The following is a 16,077-nucleotide window of genomic DNA, read 5'->3' as shown; positions in this document are numbered from 1 at the left end:
TGAGTTCCTCAGGTGCAGGTCTCTGGGTACAGGTCTCTGCATCCCTTCTAATATCCTGCCGCTTGTCTTTTATTGCTTTCAAAATGAAAGTGAACAGTTACAGCAGGCTCCAGTGAACGAAGTCCTGGAGGATGCTGGATGTTAAAGGGATGGCTGAGCGAGCAGGAGGGTTTGCTTAGCTTGCTGCAGATTTCTGTGTCAGAGAGCTGGGTTAAAAATGGTGCAGCTGGGGTCACATTTGGCTGCCTTCCTCTTCAGCCAAAAAGGGGAAAACTGGCTAGAGCAGGAGCCTGGCACGTGGGGCAGCGTGGTGGTGTCCTCTCTGCTGTCACATCATGGTGTGAACAAGGGCACACACCTATTGGGGTAGTACAGTTCCATGTGGGAGACTGTTCAGGGTTGAGATCACTGAAATCTTCCCTCCAGCAGCCCACATTTTGTCAGGTCCATAGGTAATGTATAGTGCACGTGTGCGTGGATGAAAGCGGGGTCTCGGTTTGCAACTGTCCATTGTGTAACAGAACCGTGGGGAATAGTATCTTTTACTCTGCTGGTTCAGGGCACTTTTCGTTTCCAGTTTATTTACCTTTGTCTTTAATTTTCTTGGTGTCTTTCTTCCCTTTTCCTGGGTATAATGTTTTCACATACAGATGTCTCCTCGCTCTGCCCGGCGACGTTGGTCCATACAAGCAATTAACGACTTCCCGGTACTGTGCGCTGTGCTAATACTGTCCTTGATATTACCCTGTCTTCTGCCCAAGGGCCCAAGAATAAAATGCCACCTGCCTGCCTTTGAGTAACCTGCACAGAGGTGGGGGACTTGCACTCCATATAGGGTTTCAGGGGGAGCAAACGCAAGTGTGAGCGGACAGGAGCAGACACAAGTTCAAAGGGTACAAATACTGACTCATGACATGCCTATTTTACCTGGCTTAGCAGCCAGGAAAGGATGCCAAGGGGTAATTTGGGGTGTAAAAAAGGATCGACCCCTAAGAAGCAGAGTGCACGCTGCAGAGGAGTTGAACGATTATTATGCAGCATCAACCAGCTGAGGAGAGTGACATCAGAACACCTCATTTCTGAAAAAGATGAAGCCCTTCTGGAGGGGGAGGAGTTGCTGGAAAATAATACCAAGGAGCAGCAAGCTGCTGGCATGGCACCGTTTAAGAACTGCGGAAGAAACAAACTGGTTGAGCTGCTGATAACGATCTGTCATCTCAATGAAACGAGCATGTGCAACGCACCAGAAAGTCTTATTTCCTGGAGCAGGGAGTGGGATTTCTCCTGAATTTGTGGGCTTCTCCCAGCTCTTAGAATCGCACCACCTGGCTGGTGGCTGGTGCTCCTTCCTCCTGGCACCTGCCCTTCCAAGCCTGCTTTGACAAGTGTTTTCCTTCAGTCAGGTCCACAAGTCCCTCAAGCTTGAACATGAATGTCTTGATATCAGCGTTGCTCAAGCTGTGCTGTAAATTTGGGCAATTACTGTCACATCAGTCATCTGCTAAGCACCGGCAGAGCTTAGAAAACTCCAGTCTAAAGATGGCCTTTTTAGGTCTGATGGCGTGAACAACTTTTTTCACGGCTGTTCACCTTCATGCTCTCTTCACAAGACAGCAGGGAATAAAATAGAATCCTGTACCACCTAATTTAACTTGGTATAATAGGATCAAGCCTTCCTAATTACAAGAACTCTAAGACTATACTAGCAAATAATAGGGGAAAGAAAACAGAAGTAATTTACTTGACTCCAGAGGCTTTTTGTGAAGAGCTAATGAAATGTGAGGAGTGGAGGCAAGGAGCGAAGTTCTGTCTTGGATTAGGAATTGATTGAAAGAGGAAGGAGAAAAAAAAAAGAAAACAAAAACCAAAAAACAAAAACAGGAAAAGAACATGCTAGTTTTTGATGTGGTAAATGGTGGTGCACCCAGGGCCACAGTTTAATTTGCTTGCCCCACTGGCTTGGAAGGAAGAACACGTGGTGAAGAGATAAAGTTATAATTTTATGTAACGTATACTTAAAAAAAAATGATACGTGGGGCAGTCAAAGCCTTGAAATACTGATTGCGTTTGTGGATAACCTTGGGAAGAGTCTAATCGTGCTCTCCTAAGTTGGCACTGGTGCTCAAGGCGAAGACACAGGGAAGAAAAAGAAATATTCCTGCTTTGGGACACTTGATTCAAAAGTGCCTCAACTTTTTTGCCTGTCTGTGGAAGTAGCCTGGTACTGTGGGAGATGCTGTGAATAGCAAATGTTGATTATTTTGAAGATAAAATCCAGGCAGTGCTGCATGACCTGCACGGGGGAGTTAAGCTGTAGGCAGTTGCTCCTTAGGGCACCTCCTGCCTCGGCAGGACGCAGAGGCGCTCGGCATCCTTTCCAGCAGGCATGCAGCATTTCGGACCGACTTCTGCTGAGTACGCACTGACGGTGATGGTTGCTGCGAAGCAGTTGGTGGCTTATTCTTGGGCTGTCTGTTTTCTACGTGTAACCCATTTACTGCCATCGTTGTCACCTCGGATTGCAGCAAATTGCAGCCTTGGTATGGTAGCGCAGGTGCAGGCTGGCTTCTCTAGTCGTCGTTCAGTGCTGTCCCCCGCTGTCACCTCCAACCCCATGACTGTCATCAACGCTCTGGTTTCTTTCCTTCTGGTGCTCTGAGGAGCTGATGAGTCTTAATTTGCTATCACCACCGCTGTTTTCTTCCTTTTCTCCCTCTCCTTAAGCTCCCAGGAGCAGCTGGGTAGGTGCAGTTCTCCCTAGCGTGGGCTCTAGGTTGCAGAAAGCCAGAAACGCTGGGGGCAGCGCCTGTGTCTGCCCTCCTGTCACCAGGTAGCTTGGTGCACGCATGCTGATTTCTGCTCCAGCCACTGCTCCCTGCTCCCCTCTGTGACCTGTGCTCCAGCCCCTAGGAAGAGGCACGTCTTCTGCCCTGCCCTGACGCCTGCCAGCCTCTGTGGCTCCTTTGGGTAGTGGGAGATCCTCCTGGGAGACGACTTGGAGCAGAAGGGAGAGAGGAAACCTTGTGGTTGGACCTTGGCCAGGCAGCCCCAAGCCAGAGCTCTCCTTGCCTTTGGTAACTCCTGCTGAAAGTGTTCCAGTGCAGCCTGGTGGAGAGCAGTCCCTGTAACGCTCCAGTAGGTACGAGGTTCAAGCTAGGACTTGCCCTGCTGTCAGAGGTAACGAGCTGTACTTCATCAGTGATGTTCCCGTGCTTCTGATGGTCATTTTCTTTCTAATACATAGTTGCTGTAGCTAACTGAGGCAAATTGTTAAAACCAGTGAGATGTTTTTCATGGTGGCTGTCCACGTGGCTTTAGGATTTCTATGGTCAGTGGGCACAGCAGCGTAGTACCAGCAGGGCACGTGGCCCTTGCCTAACCCTGCTCCTGTCGCTGCCCCAGTAAAGGATCAGGGCTTTCCTTTCTGCTAACAACCAGGCAGTGCTAGGAGGAAGAAAGCAGGAAGATTTTGTTGCGAGTCCAGGTTTCGGAGGGGCTCTGATGCATCTAGTGTCTTCATTTGTCTGGTGCTCTGCTAACAGCAAGCGGTGGAAACCATTCGTGGGCTCTCTTCTCCATTCTCATCCTCATTTGCTGTCATTCTCCAAAAAAAAACCCAACAACCCACAAGTGCCTGTGGAAAGTGGTATGTGTTGTCCGTGTTTCCAGTCTTTGAAATACCTGTTGGGAGGCTTCTTCAGTCGGCTCTGGCGGGAGCAGGCTGAATCTGTCCCCAGTAAGAGGGCAGGGACCCTGCCTCGCTCGGAGGTGGCCAGGTGCTCTCCAAATTACCCGCAGAGCACGGCTCTGCCCCTGCATTCTGGCTTCGGATGCCTGCTGAGATGCAGCACGAATGTTGGCTGCTGATGGGCCGTGCTGTGAGCAGCCTGGCAGCCCTTCCAGTGTGGCACGTCCTTGTGCTGGGGCTCCCAAGCTTTGCTCCCGTGTTTTTGGCAGCATCAGCAAGCCTTCGCTGCGCACCGGTGGCATTTGGCTGCCCCAAATCCTTCAGCACGGAGGGGGCAGCAATATTTCTAGGTGTCACCCCAAGAGGTGCTGTCTGCCCAAGGGTAAGAGAGCGTTTTAGACTTTTAGGGGATGCTTCTGTGTAGGAGCATCGGCACCTGGTGTCAGTGAGGGGACTTGCCACAGGAGAGCAGCATTGCGAAGCATCCGCTGCTTTCCTGGGAGCCCTGCAGAGCAGCCAGAGCTTCCCTCCTGGAGCTCCAGTGCCTGCAATGCTGCTGCACATCCTCGTCCCTCCTCGCCGGCCTCCTGGAGCCACGAGGAGAAGCCAAATACCCTGCGGGGCATCGTAAGGCCAAGGGAGCTTTATGCTGCTTGGCACGCAGACGGCCTCCGTGCCCATTACAGGGGGTATTTGGGCTCCTGGTTTTGTTCCCCTGTGTTGATTCCTCTCCTTTCTTCTCCCCTCAGCCTCACGTCCTGAGCCAGCCCTAAATAGCTGCAAACCTGGTAGCGAGGGGTTGTTAGGAGAGCGTGGGCCCTGCTTTATCACCTGCCGTTTGTGTGGAGCTGCTGATAAAGCAGGAGAGGTGGGAGCCTGAACAGGGTGTGCTCAGACACAGAGAGAGGAGAGCAAGAGCCTGGACCTGTGGCTTGCCCTGAAGCTGAGGGCAAGCAGAAGCTGCTCCCACGCGTCTCCGTGCTGAGCGTTGGCTGAAGTCAGCGGTGGTCTGCGTGCAGAGGGTTCCCAGCCCCCTAACCAGGGTGATAACTGAGCCGTCCTCCTGCCAAACCCTCCTGGGTGTGATTGGCATCCCCATGCTGAGTCCTTCTCGTGTCGGCTTTCACAGGGGAACTCCCAAAATGCTTTTTGAGTGAGTTTGACCTGGAGCTCGCTGCCTTGACCTGCTTTTCACTCCCTACAGATGGAGATGCTTGTTCTCCTGGGCATGTCATGGATGTTTTCCAGGGTAGCCCAGAGCCTTCTGAGAGGCAGGTTTGGGTGCTGCTTGCATTGTTCCTCACCCTAGTGCGTTGTTCCCCGGCCCGAGAAGCCTGCTGGCCTCCCCGGTAACACGCTGCCATTCGTTCTGCAGAAATCCAGGAGGTGGAAAAGCAAACGAGAGGGGACAGATACCAACAACCGACCCATCAAAGCCGCCGGAAAAGTCATTATACAAGATATCTCCTGCTTGCTGCCCGTGCACAAGTTGCTGGGAGAGCTCTACATGTGAGTATCAGCTTGGGATCCTTCCCCGAAGGAAAGCAGCTGTCGTTGGAATTGCTGTGCTTTCATCCTTCGAGTGTTTGGATGTTTCCCTACCTTCTTCCTTTAGCCTTGCCTTGCTGCTTTCTTGTGGTGCCCCTCTCCCCCCGTGAGAGGAGACTCGTCTCCTAGAAAGCTGAAAAGCGTGGTGGAAGGAATTTGTGGTGGCGTGTTGTATGCAGAGGCTGAACTGGTGCTCCAGCATCATCTCTGCAACTCTTAGGGGTTCGGTTCTTTGTAAGCTAGAAAGAGAAGTTATTGATACTAATTAGCTCTCAAATCTTAAAGATTATCTCTTAAATCTTGACGAACTTCGCAGTTCAGTGCACAGATTTAAAAAAAAATCCCAATAAATGCATGTTCTCATGCTCTCAAACTGCTCTTGGCTCGTAAGGATTTTTAATTTCAGAAGTATTTGGGATGCCTCATTCCCTCGGAGACCTGATTATACATGCATGCCAGTGTCTGTGCAGCAAGTTCTCCTACCTTAATGAAAAGGATGGAGAAGTTCTGGGTTTTGTTTATGTGTTTATAAACAAGGAGCGTCTTTTCCCAAAGTGTCTAATTCAGATAGCTGTAAAATCTCTTTTCGTGAGTTTTTGCTTCCTTAGCATTGGTAATGCTGGCTGATCCTTCACAGTTTTCACTCTGTAAACATGCAGGGAAGAAGCAGGCTGCCCTTCGTAAAGGAGGCAACAGAGGAGGAAGAAAATCTTCCTTCTCCCTTTTCTGTGTTATTAAAATGTTCGTATAAATGTTCTTTAAAAAGTCCTCTTGGAACTTTCTTCTCTGGGTATCTCATTCGTAAAGAGCCTGAGCCTTTTCGATTTGCTGTAAGATCTTCAGCAGCAGAAATTCCAAGAGTCCAAGTCCGCAGCTGGGTCCCTGCAGTCGAGCAGAGCAGGGCAGCAGGCTGGCTGGGAACAGGACCACACGACTCTTGGCTTGGTGGTGTTCTGCCACAAGTTGGATCCCACATCCTCGTGGAAGTGGTGTCTTGGGACCAAGCTAGTTTGGAGCCTGATAAATTAGCAGTGTGCTAGGGAAGGTGAAGGGTGGGGTTGGCAGGAGGATGGCAGTGATCCCTGGAGAACAGCAGAGGGCAGGATGGGATCCTCGTCGTGCTTGCAGTTTCAGATTGATCAGCAGGTTCCGGACTGCTCGCTGAGCTCATCTGTCCGCTTGCTTTTCAGACTGAATGTGAACAATATCCAGGAGACCTGCCAGAAGAATGCTGCCTCCGCCTTGGCTGTTGGACGGAGGGATCTCGTGCAGGTATTGTGTTGGTTCAGACCTCTTTCTCAAACTGCTTGTGCTGTCACCTCGATACCCGAACAGCCAGCTGGGCTCAGCACTTCTTCCAGGGAGCCTGAAATGTTCAACAAACCGAGGCCTGTGAACCAGCTGCAGGGGTGCTCTCTATCTCCTCGCTCTTGGCATCGAGAGGTCCCTCCCCAGGGCTGCCAGCAGGGTCCTGCACACGTTTCAGGGGGTTCCTGCAGGCAGAGCTGGGGATGCAGCCCGTTTTTGAGCCTGCAGAGGAAGTAACTGTGCACAAAGCTGCCTGGCTGCTGCTCGTATTTTCATCGGTGGTTTTGCCTTACGTAATCATTCCCGTTGTAATTAGCTCAGCACTCGTCCGCACTGGCACTACGTGCAGCTGGCTTCTCCCCAAGAAGAGCCTGAGCCCAGAGACCCCAGCTTCAACGAGTAATTGGAGAAAAATGCCCATTTTGGCCAGTCCCTTGCCGTGTGATCAGCCCACAGCAACAGGCAGAGCTTTTGATAGGAGCTGGCTGTGGCTGGCACTGCCAGAGGAGCCTCTGCACCTCTCCTGAGCTTTTGGCTCCCCCTAGCTCTGGGCAGGGAATGGCCAGAGCCATACCTGGTGTAAGCAGAAACCAACTCAAGCTGTTGTCTTGCTGTCAGGTTTTTAGCTTCATGGTGGGCTCAGCTAGAGAGAAGGTAGGTCTGGTAGCCCCTGTGCTTCATTTTGCTGCCTGGTTTGCCTGGAGGAGCAGAGCTTTGGTGGAGTAACTTCAGTAGGACTTTTCTGATACCTTTTTCTTGCTTTCTTATTCCCTGGCCCGTTGTTGTGGTTTAACCCAGCCGGCAGCTAGACACCACACGGCCATTCGCTCACCCTCCCACCTTCCTCTGTGGGATGGGGGAGAGAAAAGGGAAAGTGAAGCCTGGGAGTTGAGATAGAGACAGTTTATTTAGACAGGGAAATAACAGTAACAATAATAATAATAATAACAATAATGACGATAATAGTACTGCTACTAATAACGTGTACAAACAAGTGATGCACAATGCAATTGCTCACCACCCACTGACCGATGCCCAGTCTACCCCCAAGCAGTCCAGCCACCCCTATATATTTCTCAGCACGACCCCATACGGTACGGAATACCCCTTTGGCCAGTTTGGGTCAGCTGTCCTGGGTCTGTCCCCTCCCAGCTCTTGCTGCACCCCCAGCCTGCCCGCTGGCAGGACAGAGCAAGGAGCTGAGACGTCCTTGGCTTGGTGTAAGCACTGCTCTGCAACAATTAAAACATCGGGGTGTTATCAGCACTCTTCTCATCCTAAGCCAAAACACAGCACCCTACCAGCTACTAGGAGGAAAATTAACTCTGTCCTAACTGAAACCAGGACACTCGTGTAACTCCAACCTGTTGCAGCTTGCCTTGTTCATGGCATTCATGGAGCCGTGAGCAGTGCAGTTACATAGGAGACTTGCTCTGTAGCAGTGTGGGAAATGACATCTTTCCAGGTTCCTTTCTGTGCTGTCTTGTACTTAGTTTCTTGTCCTTGTTTCAGTTTCTTTGCTCAGTTTCTCTCCAGCTCACAGTGAGCAGCTGTAGGATTATGCTTGCTGGCTGCTCTTCTGGGTACTTGGAGCTTTGTCCCCACCATCCTCCTGTGCCATCAGCTCTGGTTGTCTCCTCTGATTTGTTGTCTTTCCAGCATCACACTCTCTTTCCTTTCCTGTTTTTTTTATGCCCAACCAACAACTTTGATTTTCCCTGGCATATCATGTTTTACCTGCTCCATTTTAAAAAGGCACAGCACAAAAACCAGTCCTAGATTTGATGCAGTCGTATGCCATCAGTGGGATGGAGACTGAAAAGGGGGAACTGATTCCAGAGTAAAGTAAAGGGAGGTGAATGAAGAAGAAACATGGCATGTGAGAAAGTACTTTATCAAATTTAAACCCTTTTGTGGTTTGTGAACATAAAGTGAACTAACAGGTCTGTGTAAACTCTCCTGGTAAACTCTGAGGAAGAATAGTCTATGGTTTAACCCAGTCTTAAAGCAGCTGGGACAGGGAAGGCATCAGCTGTGTGTTATTCTTGATATAATTTGTCACACTGGGGCTGGAACTGCTCCCTCTTGGTTTTAAAACACAATAAGTAAAAAAAATGCCATTCATATTTATCTGCGAGTGAATCTGTGCACACCTATACCCTCGCAGTCTGGCTGTTTCTAATTGTAGCTTTGATGTTTTTCCTTCCTGTCTGCCAGGTTTGGTCGCTGGCCATGGTAGCCACTGATCTCTGTCTTGGACCGAAGTCTGACCCAGATTTGGAGATACCTTGGGCACAACATCCATTTGGACGTCAATTACTGGAGTCCCTGTAGGTCTCTGAAGGCTGGGGAGGGACTGGGAATGGTTGCTGAAGCAGAGGGAGCCCTTCATGCCTATGTATGTTGTACGGCATCATTTCAGCCTTGGCGTGGTGCCACACCTTGTCTTTTTTTCCCTCTCTCAAGCCCGAGGTGCATGAGGACGGGAAGTGTGTTTATGCAAGTATGTTTATGACACGCAGGAGGCAGCATTTGGCCTCCCGTCAGGCATCCGGGTGTCCCTTGGCTGGCGTTGAGCAATCGCCCAGGTGCAGCTGGAGCTCTGCTTTGCAGCGTGCCTGCGGTGCCTGCCTCAGGAGGAGAGATTTGGGGTTTCTGCTCCCCACCTCCTAAATGATCGCGTTGGCTTGGTTCACCTTCAAATTCACTGCTGCCATTCCTGGGAAATCACCCCCCTGGTCTCAAAGCCAAGTGCTAGCCACAAAATTCTTCCTGCCAGTGAATCTGTTTAGGAGAGAGAATTACCAGTAATTAACCGTCTGCTGCTCCGTCCCACTGGGAGACACAGGATTTGTGTGCTGGGCTTTGCATACCACGGCTTGACCTAGCTCCCTCCTGCTGGGGAGCACGGGAGCTTTGCTCTCAGCCTTCAGAGCAATCCAGAAACTTCACGGCCATCCAAAAGACCTGCGGTGGGCTTTTTGCCTCGGGCTCTGAACGCAGGATGCTTGTGGGAAGAGGGTCTCATCAAAAAGGCATCGTGGCTCGGGGGGAATTTAATGGCTCCAGCTTGAACAGCCACGAGTCCTGCAGACCTCGTTGCTGAAGCTGCACAGAGCTGGGGTAATCAGGCCCGGAGTGCTGCTGGATTGCCAGAGTTCCCAGTTTTCCCCCACCTGTTAGGAGGACTCTGCTCCTGCAAGGTGTGGCAGAAGGGACAGCCCAGCCTGCAGGGCGCACGTGCCTGCCGTGGGCACCAATGTGCCCAAATCGATTCATGCAGCGGGCTTGAAGTTCGTTGCCTTGGAGTCTCAATGCTTTTGCTGCTGACCTCTGCCCAGCCTCATGCTCTGTCTCTCTCGTTCCCCAGGCTGGCTCATTACTCGCAGCTCCACGACGTGCAGACCCTGGCCATGCTGTGCAGCGTGTTTGAAGCCCAGTCCCGGCTCCAGGGCTGCCCCAATTCCTCCGGCCCCTTCCCTCAGCGTGCCTCCAACCTGGCCTCCCACAGCCGATACGTATGACAGCCGTTTCTTTCCCCTTTGTCTCAGATATCTTTGTACATCTCTCACGTAGGTGACATGATTTCCTCTCCTTTCCCCCTCAACAGCCCAGCTTTACGTCCTCCGGCTCCTGTTCCAGCATGTCAGATCCTGGACTCGGCACCGGAGGCTGGAGCATAGGTACCAAAACCTGGGGAGTAGAGAGAGGAATTCGCCTCCCTTCTGGCTTAGGTCTTAGCTCCTGTGTGGGTGAAGGAAGGGAGTTAGCACTGGCTGTGACTGCCGATGTGCTCTGCCCCAGCAACTTTCTGCACCTTGGGTGTGTGCTGCAGCTCTTGGGCTTGCAGTAACCGTGTTGGTGGTCCCACAGTCCTGCTCCTACTGCCTCTGGGCTTTGGGGAAACTGCCACAGCCCCTCTAGACTTGCTGAGCTGGGGGAAAAAAAAAGCCTGGCTCTTTGCAGCCTCCCTTCAGGTATCTCTGGACATTGGTCGAGACCTTCCCTGAGCTCCCTCTTCTCCAGGATCAGCAGTCCCAGCTCTCTCCGCCTTTCCTGCAGTCCCTTAATCACCTCTGTTACCCTTCTCTGGACTCTTTGCAATAAGTCCATGTCTCCTGGACCTGGACCCAGCACCCCAGTGCTGAGCAGAGGAGCAGATTCACCTCCCTTGACCTGCTGGCAACGCTCTGGCCAGGACACCAACGCCCTTCTTTGTGGCAAGGACTCATTGCTGGCTGACGTTCAGCTTGGTGTCCACCAGGACCCCCGGGTCCTTGTCTCGGCTGCTTTCCAGCACGTCCTGGTGCCTGAGGCTGTTCCTCCCCAGGTGCAGGGCTTTGCATTTCCCGGCTGAGCTTTGTGAGGTTCCTGTTGGCCCATTTGTCCGGCCTGTTGCTGTCTCTCCAGCTGGCAGCGCAGCCCTCTGGCATATCAGCCGCTCCTCCCAGTTTCGTGTCATTAGTAAACTCTCTGCCACATCATCCAGACCATTAATGAAGACGTTGAACAGGACCAGACCCAGTGTTGACCCCTGGGGCGCAGCGCTAGTTACTGGCCTCCAACTAGACTTTGTTCCCCTGATCACCACCCTGTGGGCTCGGCTGCTCAGCCAGTTTTTGAACCACCTCTCTGCTCAGCCAGCCCCTGCTCCAACAGCTCCTGCGAGGATCTGATGGGAGACAGGGTCAAAAGCCTTCCTGGAGTGAAGGTAGACAACACCTATCCACCTGCTCTCCCCTCGTCTGCCAGGCCAGTTATTTTATTGTAGAAGGCTATCGGGTCGGTCAAAAGTGACTTCCCCACGAGGAATCCGTGCTGACTGCTTCCCATGCTTTTCTTGTCCTTCCTGTGCCTGGAAATGGTTTCCAGGATTAGCTTCCTCGCCTTCCCCGGCACTGAGGTGAGGCCGACCAGCCCGTAGTTCCCTTTGTCCTCCTTCTTTTTTTTTTTCGAGATAGGAGTGACGTTTGCTCTCCTCCAGCCTTCTGGCACCTCTCCAAGGTGCCACAGTCATTCATCGATCACCCAGAGCGGCCTTGCAGTGTCATCAGCCACGGGGTTCGGGGTGACAGTCATCCCTGGGCTTCCTTCTGTGCCTGGAGAAGCAGCAGCAGCAGGGAAGGCTGGCTTCTTGGTGGCCCTGGTGACATCTCCTGCTGATTTATGAAGCTGTCAAAACCCAGCCGTTCTCCAGGGTGACGGGGTTGAAGCTGGGCGAGAGGTGGCCTTGGGGCAGCATCGGCCCCGTTAGCAGCGCTGTACCCTTCCAGAGCCTTATCGAGGCATCTTTGAGATGGGAAAGAGTGGAGGCTGGGGGTTAACTTAACGGGGCGGTGATGTTGTGTTGGAGCAGCTATTAGCAGTCGGCTCCCTGCCTCCAGGGCAGGACCTTGCTACAGAGGCCCCTTTACGTAAGAGCAGCGCGGTGATGGGAATCTTCCCTCCTGGGAAAGAGGAGCCCAGGCCTGCTGGGGTCAACGTTCCCATGCGCTCTCCAAGGGGTTGCCCCAAAACTTTTTGTCTGGAGAGGAAGGCCGGAGGGATTCCTCCCTGTTAGGTGTTTTTTTTTTGCGGGGTGTGCTCACAGCTCTCTGGTGTCTGCAGCCAACAAGGACGCGGAGCAGGCATCCACGCCCTGGTGCGAGTCCTCGCCGGATGACTTCCGATACGGCAACCTGCCCTACCCCGACCCCCGGGAGCGTGAGAAGGACCAGCACGAGAAGAACAAACGGTAGGTGGAGGCAGCCTGCTGCTCGCCCAGCAATGTGAGCGGCTTGCGTAGCCACTGCTGGGAAGAGGATTGCAGCCAGAGACCCTGAGAGCACATCGTGCGGGTGACAGCACCGTTTGTCCCTCCAGGCTCCTGGACCCTGCCAACACTCAGCAGTTTGATGACTTCAAGAAGTGCTACGGAGAAATCCTGTATCGCTGGGGGCTGCGGGAGAAGCGGGCCGAGGTCCTGAAGTTTGTCTCCTGTCCTCCTGACCCCCACAAAGGGATTGGTGAGTGCCTGCTGTGCCTTGTGCTGTCCGGGCAGGGTCATGGCTCTGCCTTGGGGCTCGGGAAGGTGCAGGCAGCGTGATGAAAATCCCCAGTGCCCTGCCCAGAGGTGAGCTCTGCCAGCACACAGCGTTAGCTCGGGGTGGCAGGGAGGTTGGCAGGTGCTGGTGCAGTGACCGTAGGCTGTCACAGCTCCTGCAAGGCTGAAAATTCCTCCCAGGCCTCTGGGAGAAGAGGCACTGAGAGGAGAGACGTGGTGAGAGGTGCCCCAGGAGCAGTGGCTGCTTGCTTGGCTCTGGGTGCAGCCTCTCCTCGTCATGTGGGATAGGCAGAAACTGCAGCAAAAACAGGTGAGTTTGGGCACTGCCACTGCTCCTCCGTGGCTGGCAGTCAGGACATCAATACTGCTGACAGCGAGCGTGCCCTGTGCTCCCCACGATAAGAAACAAAGGCTGTTCCTGCTCTCGGTTACACTTTGGAGAGCTGTGAGGCAGATGAGAGCAGCGGGAAGCCTTCCTCTCCGCAGTGCATCCCAAGCAGCTCTCTTAGGTGGTGGGCTCAGGGCACTCCGTCTGTGCAGGGCTTCTTTGTCCCCGTTGCCACCAGCACTAACTCTTGCTCTCCATTTCCTTTCTCCCCCCAGAGTTCGGCGTGTACTGCAGCCACTGCCGCAGCGAGGTGCGGGGCACCCAGTGCGCCATCTGCAAGGGCTTCACCTTCCAGTGCGCCATCTGCCACGTGGCCGTGCGCGGCTCCTCCAACTTCTGCCTCACCTGCGGCCACGGCGGCCACACCAGCCACATGATGGAGTGGTTCCGCACGCAGGAGGTGTGCCCCACGGGCTGCGGCTGCCACTGCCTGCTCGAGAGCACCTTCTGAGCCAGGGGGGTGAGCAGGGCACGCCACGAACTGGGTTTGATGTTGAATTCCCAAGCTCTGCCCCGCGGTGGCTGGGGATGCTGCAGGGACGGCGCGGGACCTCCCGGCCGTGCGCTGCGGGGACCTTTCCAAGTGCTTCCACTCTTCCTGCGCTTCCCGGGCTGCTTTCAGACCGCTGTGACCAAACTCCTGGCCTCCGTCGCTGGCGATGGATGCCAGGCCACAGAAACCAGCAGGAGGGCGCGTGGCAGGGGCGAGTCTGCTGGGGTGAGGAGGAATTAAAAGGTTCCTTTGGAAAGCACTCAACAGGCAGAGCTGAATTGGCTCCAGCGAGGTGGTGCCTTTCCAGGGGCTCCAGAGTGATCAAAAGAGTCTTCTTCACACACTTCGTACAGAATTAATTTGATTACAGAAATAATTTGCAGGCAGCAGTGAGCTCGACGGGCCAACTGCAGGCTGTGCTCGGAGAGTGCCTGTGCTCAGAGCTCCCCAAGCGCCAGGGTCCTGATTCTGAATGTCTGGTTACATCACTTAGGTCACCCCATAAAGCAACAGCGTGACACTGGGCTTTTCAAGACGATTTCCTAAACGGCTTCCTCCTCGCTGGGCAGGAGCTGCAGCTGGTGTGAAAAGCCCAGCTCCGCGGCCAAAGTCCCCGGGGTTTAGCTGCTTTCCTCCGGCACTTTATTACCCCGCAGCGTCTCCGGGCTTGGCTCAGGCAGGGCGGTGCGGTGCACTTCAGCTCGCCCGTCCCTGCCTCGTCCCTGCCTCATCCTCGTGGCTGGGAGCGGCAGCTGCCTCCCCGGGGATCTGCACCCCGCGTCCCAGCCCGGGTCTCCTCCCGTGCAGGGCAGCACCTGGGGGCGTTTTGGAAAGCCTCAGCTTCCTTCTCGAGAAGACACAAGGAGGGCACTTGCTCCTTGCGGCTTGTTTTAGCTGGGGGGGAAGTGATGAGTGATTTGGGATGAGCTGCTGCAGTGACGGGGTCAGGGAGGCAGCAATTTCCAGGGGAAAAAGGGTTTTAGAAGGGCATTGGAGGTAAAAGGTTTGTGATTTTCATCCCTGTGGAGCTTCAGTTTGCTAACATCCCGCTTTGATCCCTCTGTTTGGGGCTGCACCTGCACATTGCCGTGCACCTGCCTGAAGTTACACACATAACATGCGCAGCCCCTGCCCCTCCTCGGCAGCCTGCACCCTCAGCTTTGATTTTGGCCAAATGTGGGGCCAGGACGAGCCCCGTGCCAGCACCCACAGGGGCGAGCTCCTGCAGGGGCCCGAGCAGGCGCTGTGTGAACCATTAAAGTTATTTTCCTAAGAGCTGTCCGCACCGAGCCGTGCTCGCTCTCCACGAGGAGCCCACATGGAGCAGCTCCTCCCCGCGCGGTGCCACCGCGCTGTCCCCATCCTTCTCCCCGAACCCACATCCCCTGACTCCAGCAGCCTCCCCATTCCCCCGGGAGCGACGTGACCGCCCGTGGGGCTTGGCACAGCTCTTGCACAACACAGCACCGCGCTCCCCGAGCTGCCGGCACCCCAAACCCTCCATCCTGCACCTCGGCAGAGCCCCGGGCGGCGTCTGCGCCCCGCGGTCACCCCCGGGGTGCTCCCACCCCACTCCCTACGTGACAGCCGCCCGCCTCGGAAGCGTTTCCACGCTGGAAGGGGACGGAGAGGTGTTATTTGGAGGTGACGGGCTGCCGGGTGGCCCTATTGACGTGCCCTATTGCAGTTCATTACGGGCTATCTGAGCAGCATCTGGGCACCGCTCGGGCGGAGGGCGGCCAGTGCTGCCCGGGAAGGTGGCGAGGCGCTGGTTGGGTTTGTGCAACCCCACACCGAGGGAGCTGGAATTTCTTCCCGGACGCTGCGGGCCGGGCGCTCGTCTCACACCCTGCAGCGTGTGCCGTGGTTGCCCTGGGAATGGCGTTGCTCAACGCGGCGGCGAGGAGGCAGGGGCAGGGCTGCTCCTCACCCACCCGCAGCCTGGCGAGGGCAAGAATCGGGGGGGAGCGCCTGGCAGCTCGGAATAACGATGCCAAGAGCAAGGAGCTCCCCAAATCCTCCTTCGAAATTCACCCCCAGCTTGGCAGGAGGAATGGGGAAGGGGATGGGGATGGAGGAGGTGGCAAGGAAAAGCCCCCCCCATATCGGCTCCTTGCTCTGCAGCCAGGTTACCCCAGTGCCACCCGTGCCATGCCGCGGGGCCTCGTCCTGCCCCAACCCCTTGGGCACGTTCCTGCTGTCCCCGGTGTCCGTCTGTCCGTCCGTCTGCCAGCTGAACCAGTCCAGGCACCGCCAGCGTCGGTCAGGGCCAAGGAAGTGCCCGTGGGGACGGTCACAGCCGGGGTCCCCGCGCACCCCGGGGTGCTGGGCACTTGGGGACACGGCGGGCCCTGCTGAGCCCCCCACCCCACGCCCCGTTTGGGTGCAGCGGCCCGGAGGTGCCCCAAGGCTCCGGCTGAGTTCCCTGGCCTGTCCGGATCCGCCTCCGCCCCCACACTCTCCCAAAAATCCTAAAACGGGAGCCGCCCTGCCTCGACAAAGCGCCGAGCTCAGCACCGGCAGCCGGGGACACCGCAGCCACCCCATGGGAACCCCGGGTCCGGCCCCACAGCCACACCGGGGACCCCCGGCACCATTGTGGGTGCCGT

The 16,077-nt window shown here is 54.9% G+C and overlaps 1 protein-coding gene across 8 annotated transcripts in view; it reads left to right on the top strand.

The window, feature by feature from the left end:
* The window catches only part of WDR59 (WD repeat domain 59), a 45,575-nt gene extending 31,848 nt beyond the window's left edge, over positions 1–13,727 (top strand). For 7 of the 8 annotated variants that reach the window (XM_027465978.3, XM_072044032.1, XM_072044031.1 and 4 more), the window contains 9 exons: positions 651–707; positions 5,064–5,197; positions 6,427–6,508; positions 8,762–8,874; positions 9,915–10,062; positions 10,155–10,227; positions 12,152–12,278; positions 12,407–12,549; positions 13,191–13,727. In XM_027465978.3, the coding sequence (XP_027321779.3) occupies positions 651–707; positions 5,064–5,197; positions 6,427–6,508; positions 8,762–8,874; positions 9,915–10,062; positions 10,155–10,227; positions 12,152–12,278; positions 12,407–12,549; positions 13,191–13,426 (1,113 nt within the window). In that variant the 3' untranslated portion in view covers positions 13,427–13,727. The remainder of the gene's footprint in view (positions 1–650; positions 708–5,063; positions 5,198–6,426; positions 6,509–8,761; positions 8,875–9,914; positions 10,063–10,154; positions 10,228–12,151; positions 12,279–12,406; positions 12,550–13,190) is intronic. The other variant, XM_027465979.3, reaches the window with a different exon arrangement.
* Positions 13,728–16,077: the final 2,350 nt, after the last annotated feature.

The sequence above is a fragment of the Anas platyrhynchos genome, chromosome 12 (genome assembly GCF_047663525.1).
Source record: "Anas platyrhynchos isolate ZD024472 breed Pekin duck chromosome 12, IASCAAS_PekinDuck_T2T, whole genome shotgun sequence".
In the NCBI taxonomy this organism is placed as follows: Eukaryota; Metazoa; Chordata; class Aves; order Anseriformes; family Anatidae; genus Anas; species Anas platyrhynchos.
This window is presented reverse-complemented; position numbering and strand designations above follow the sequence as displayed.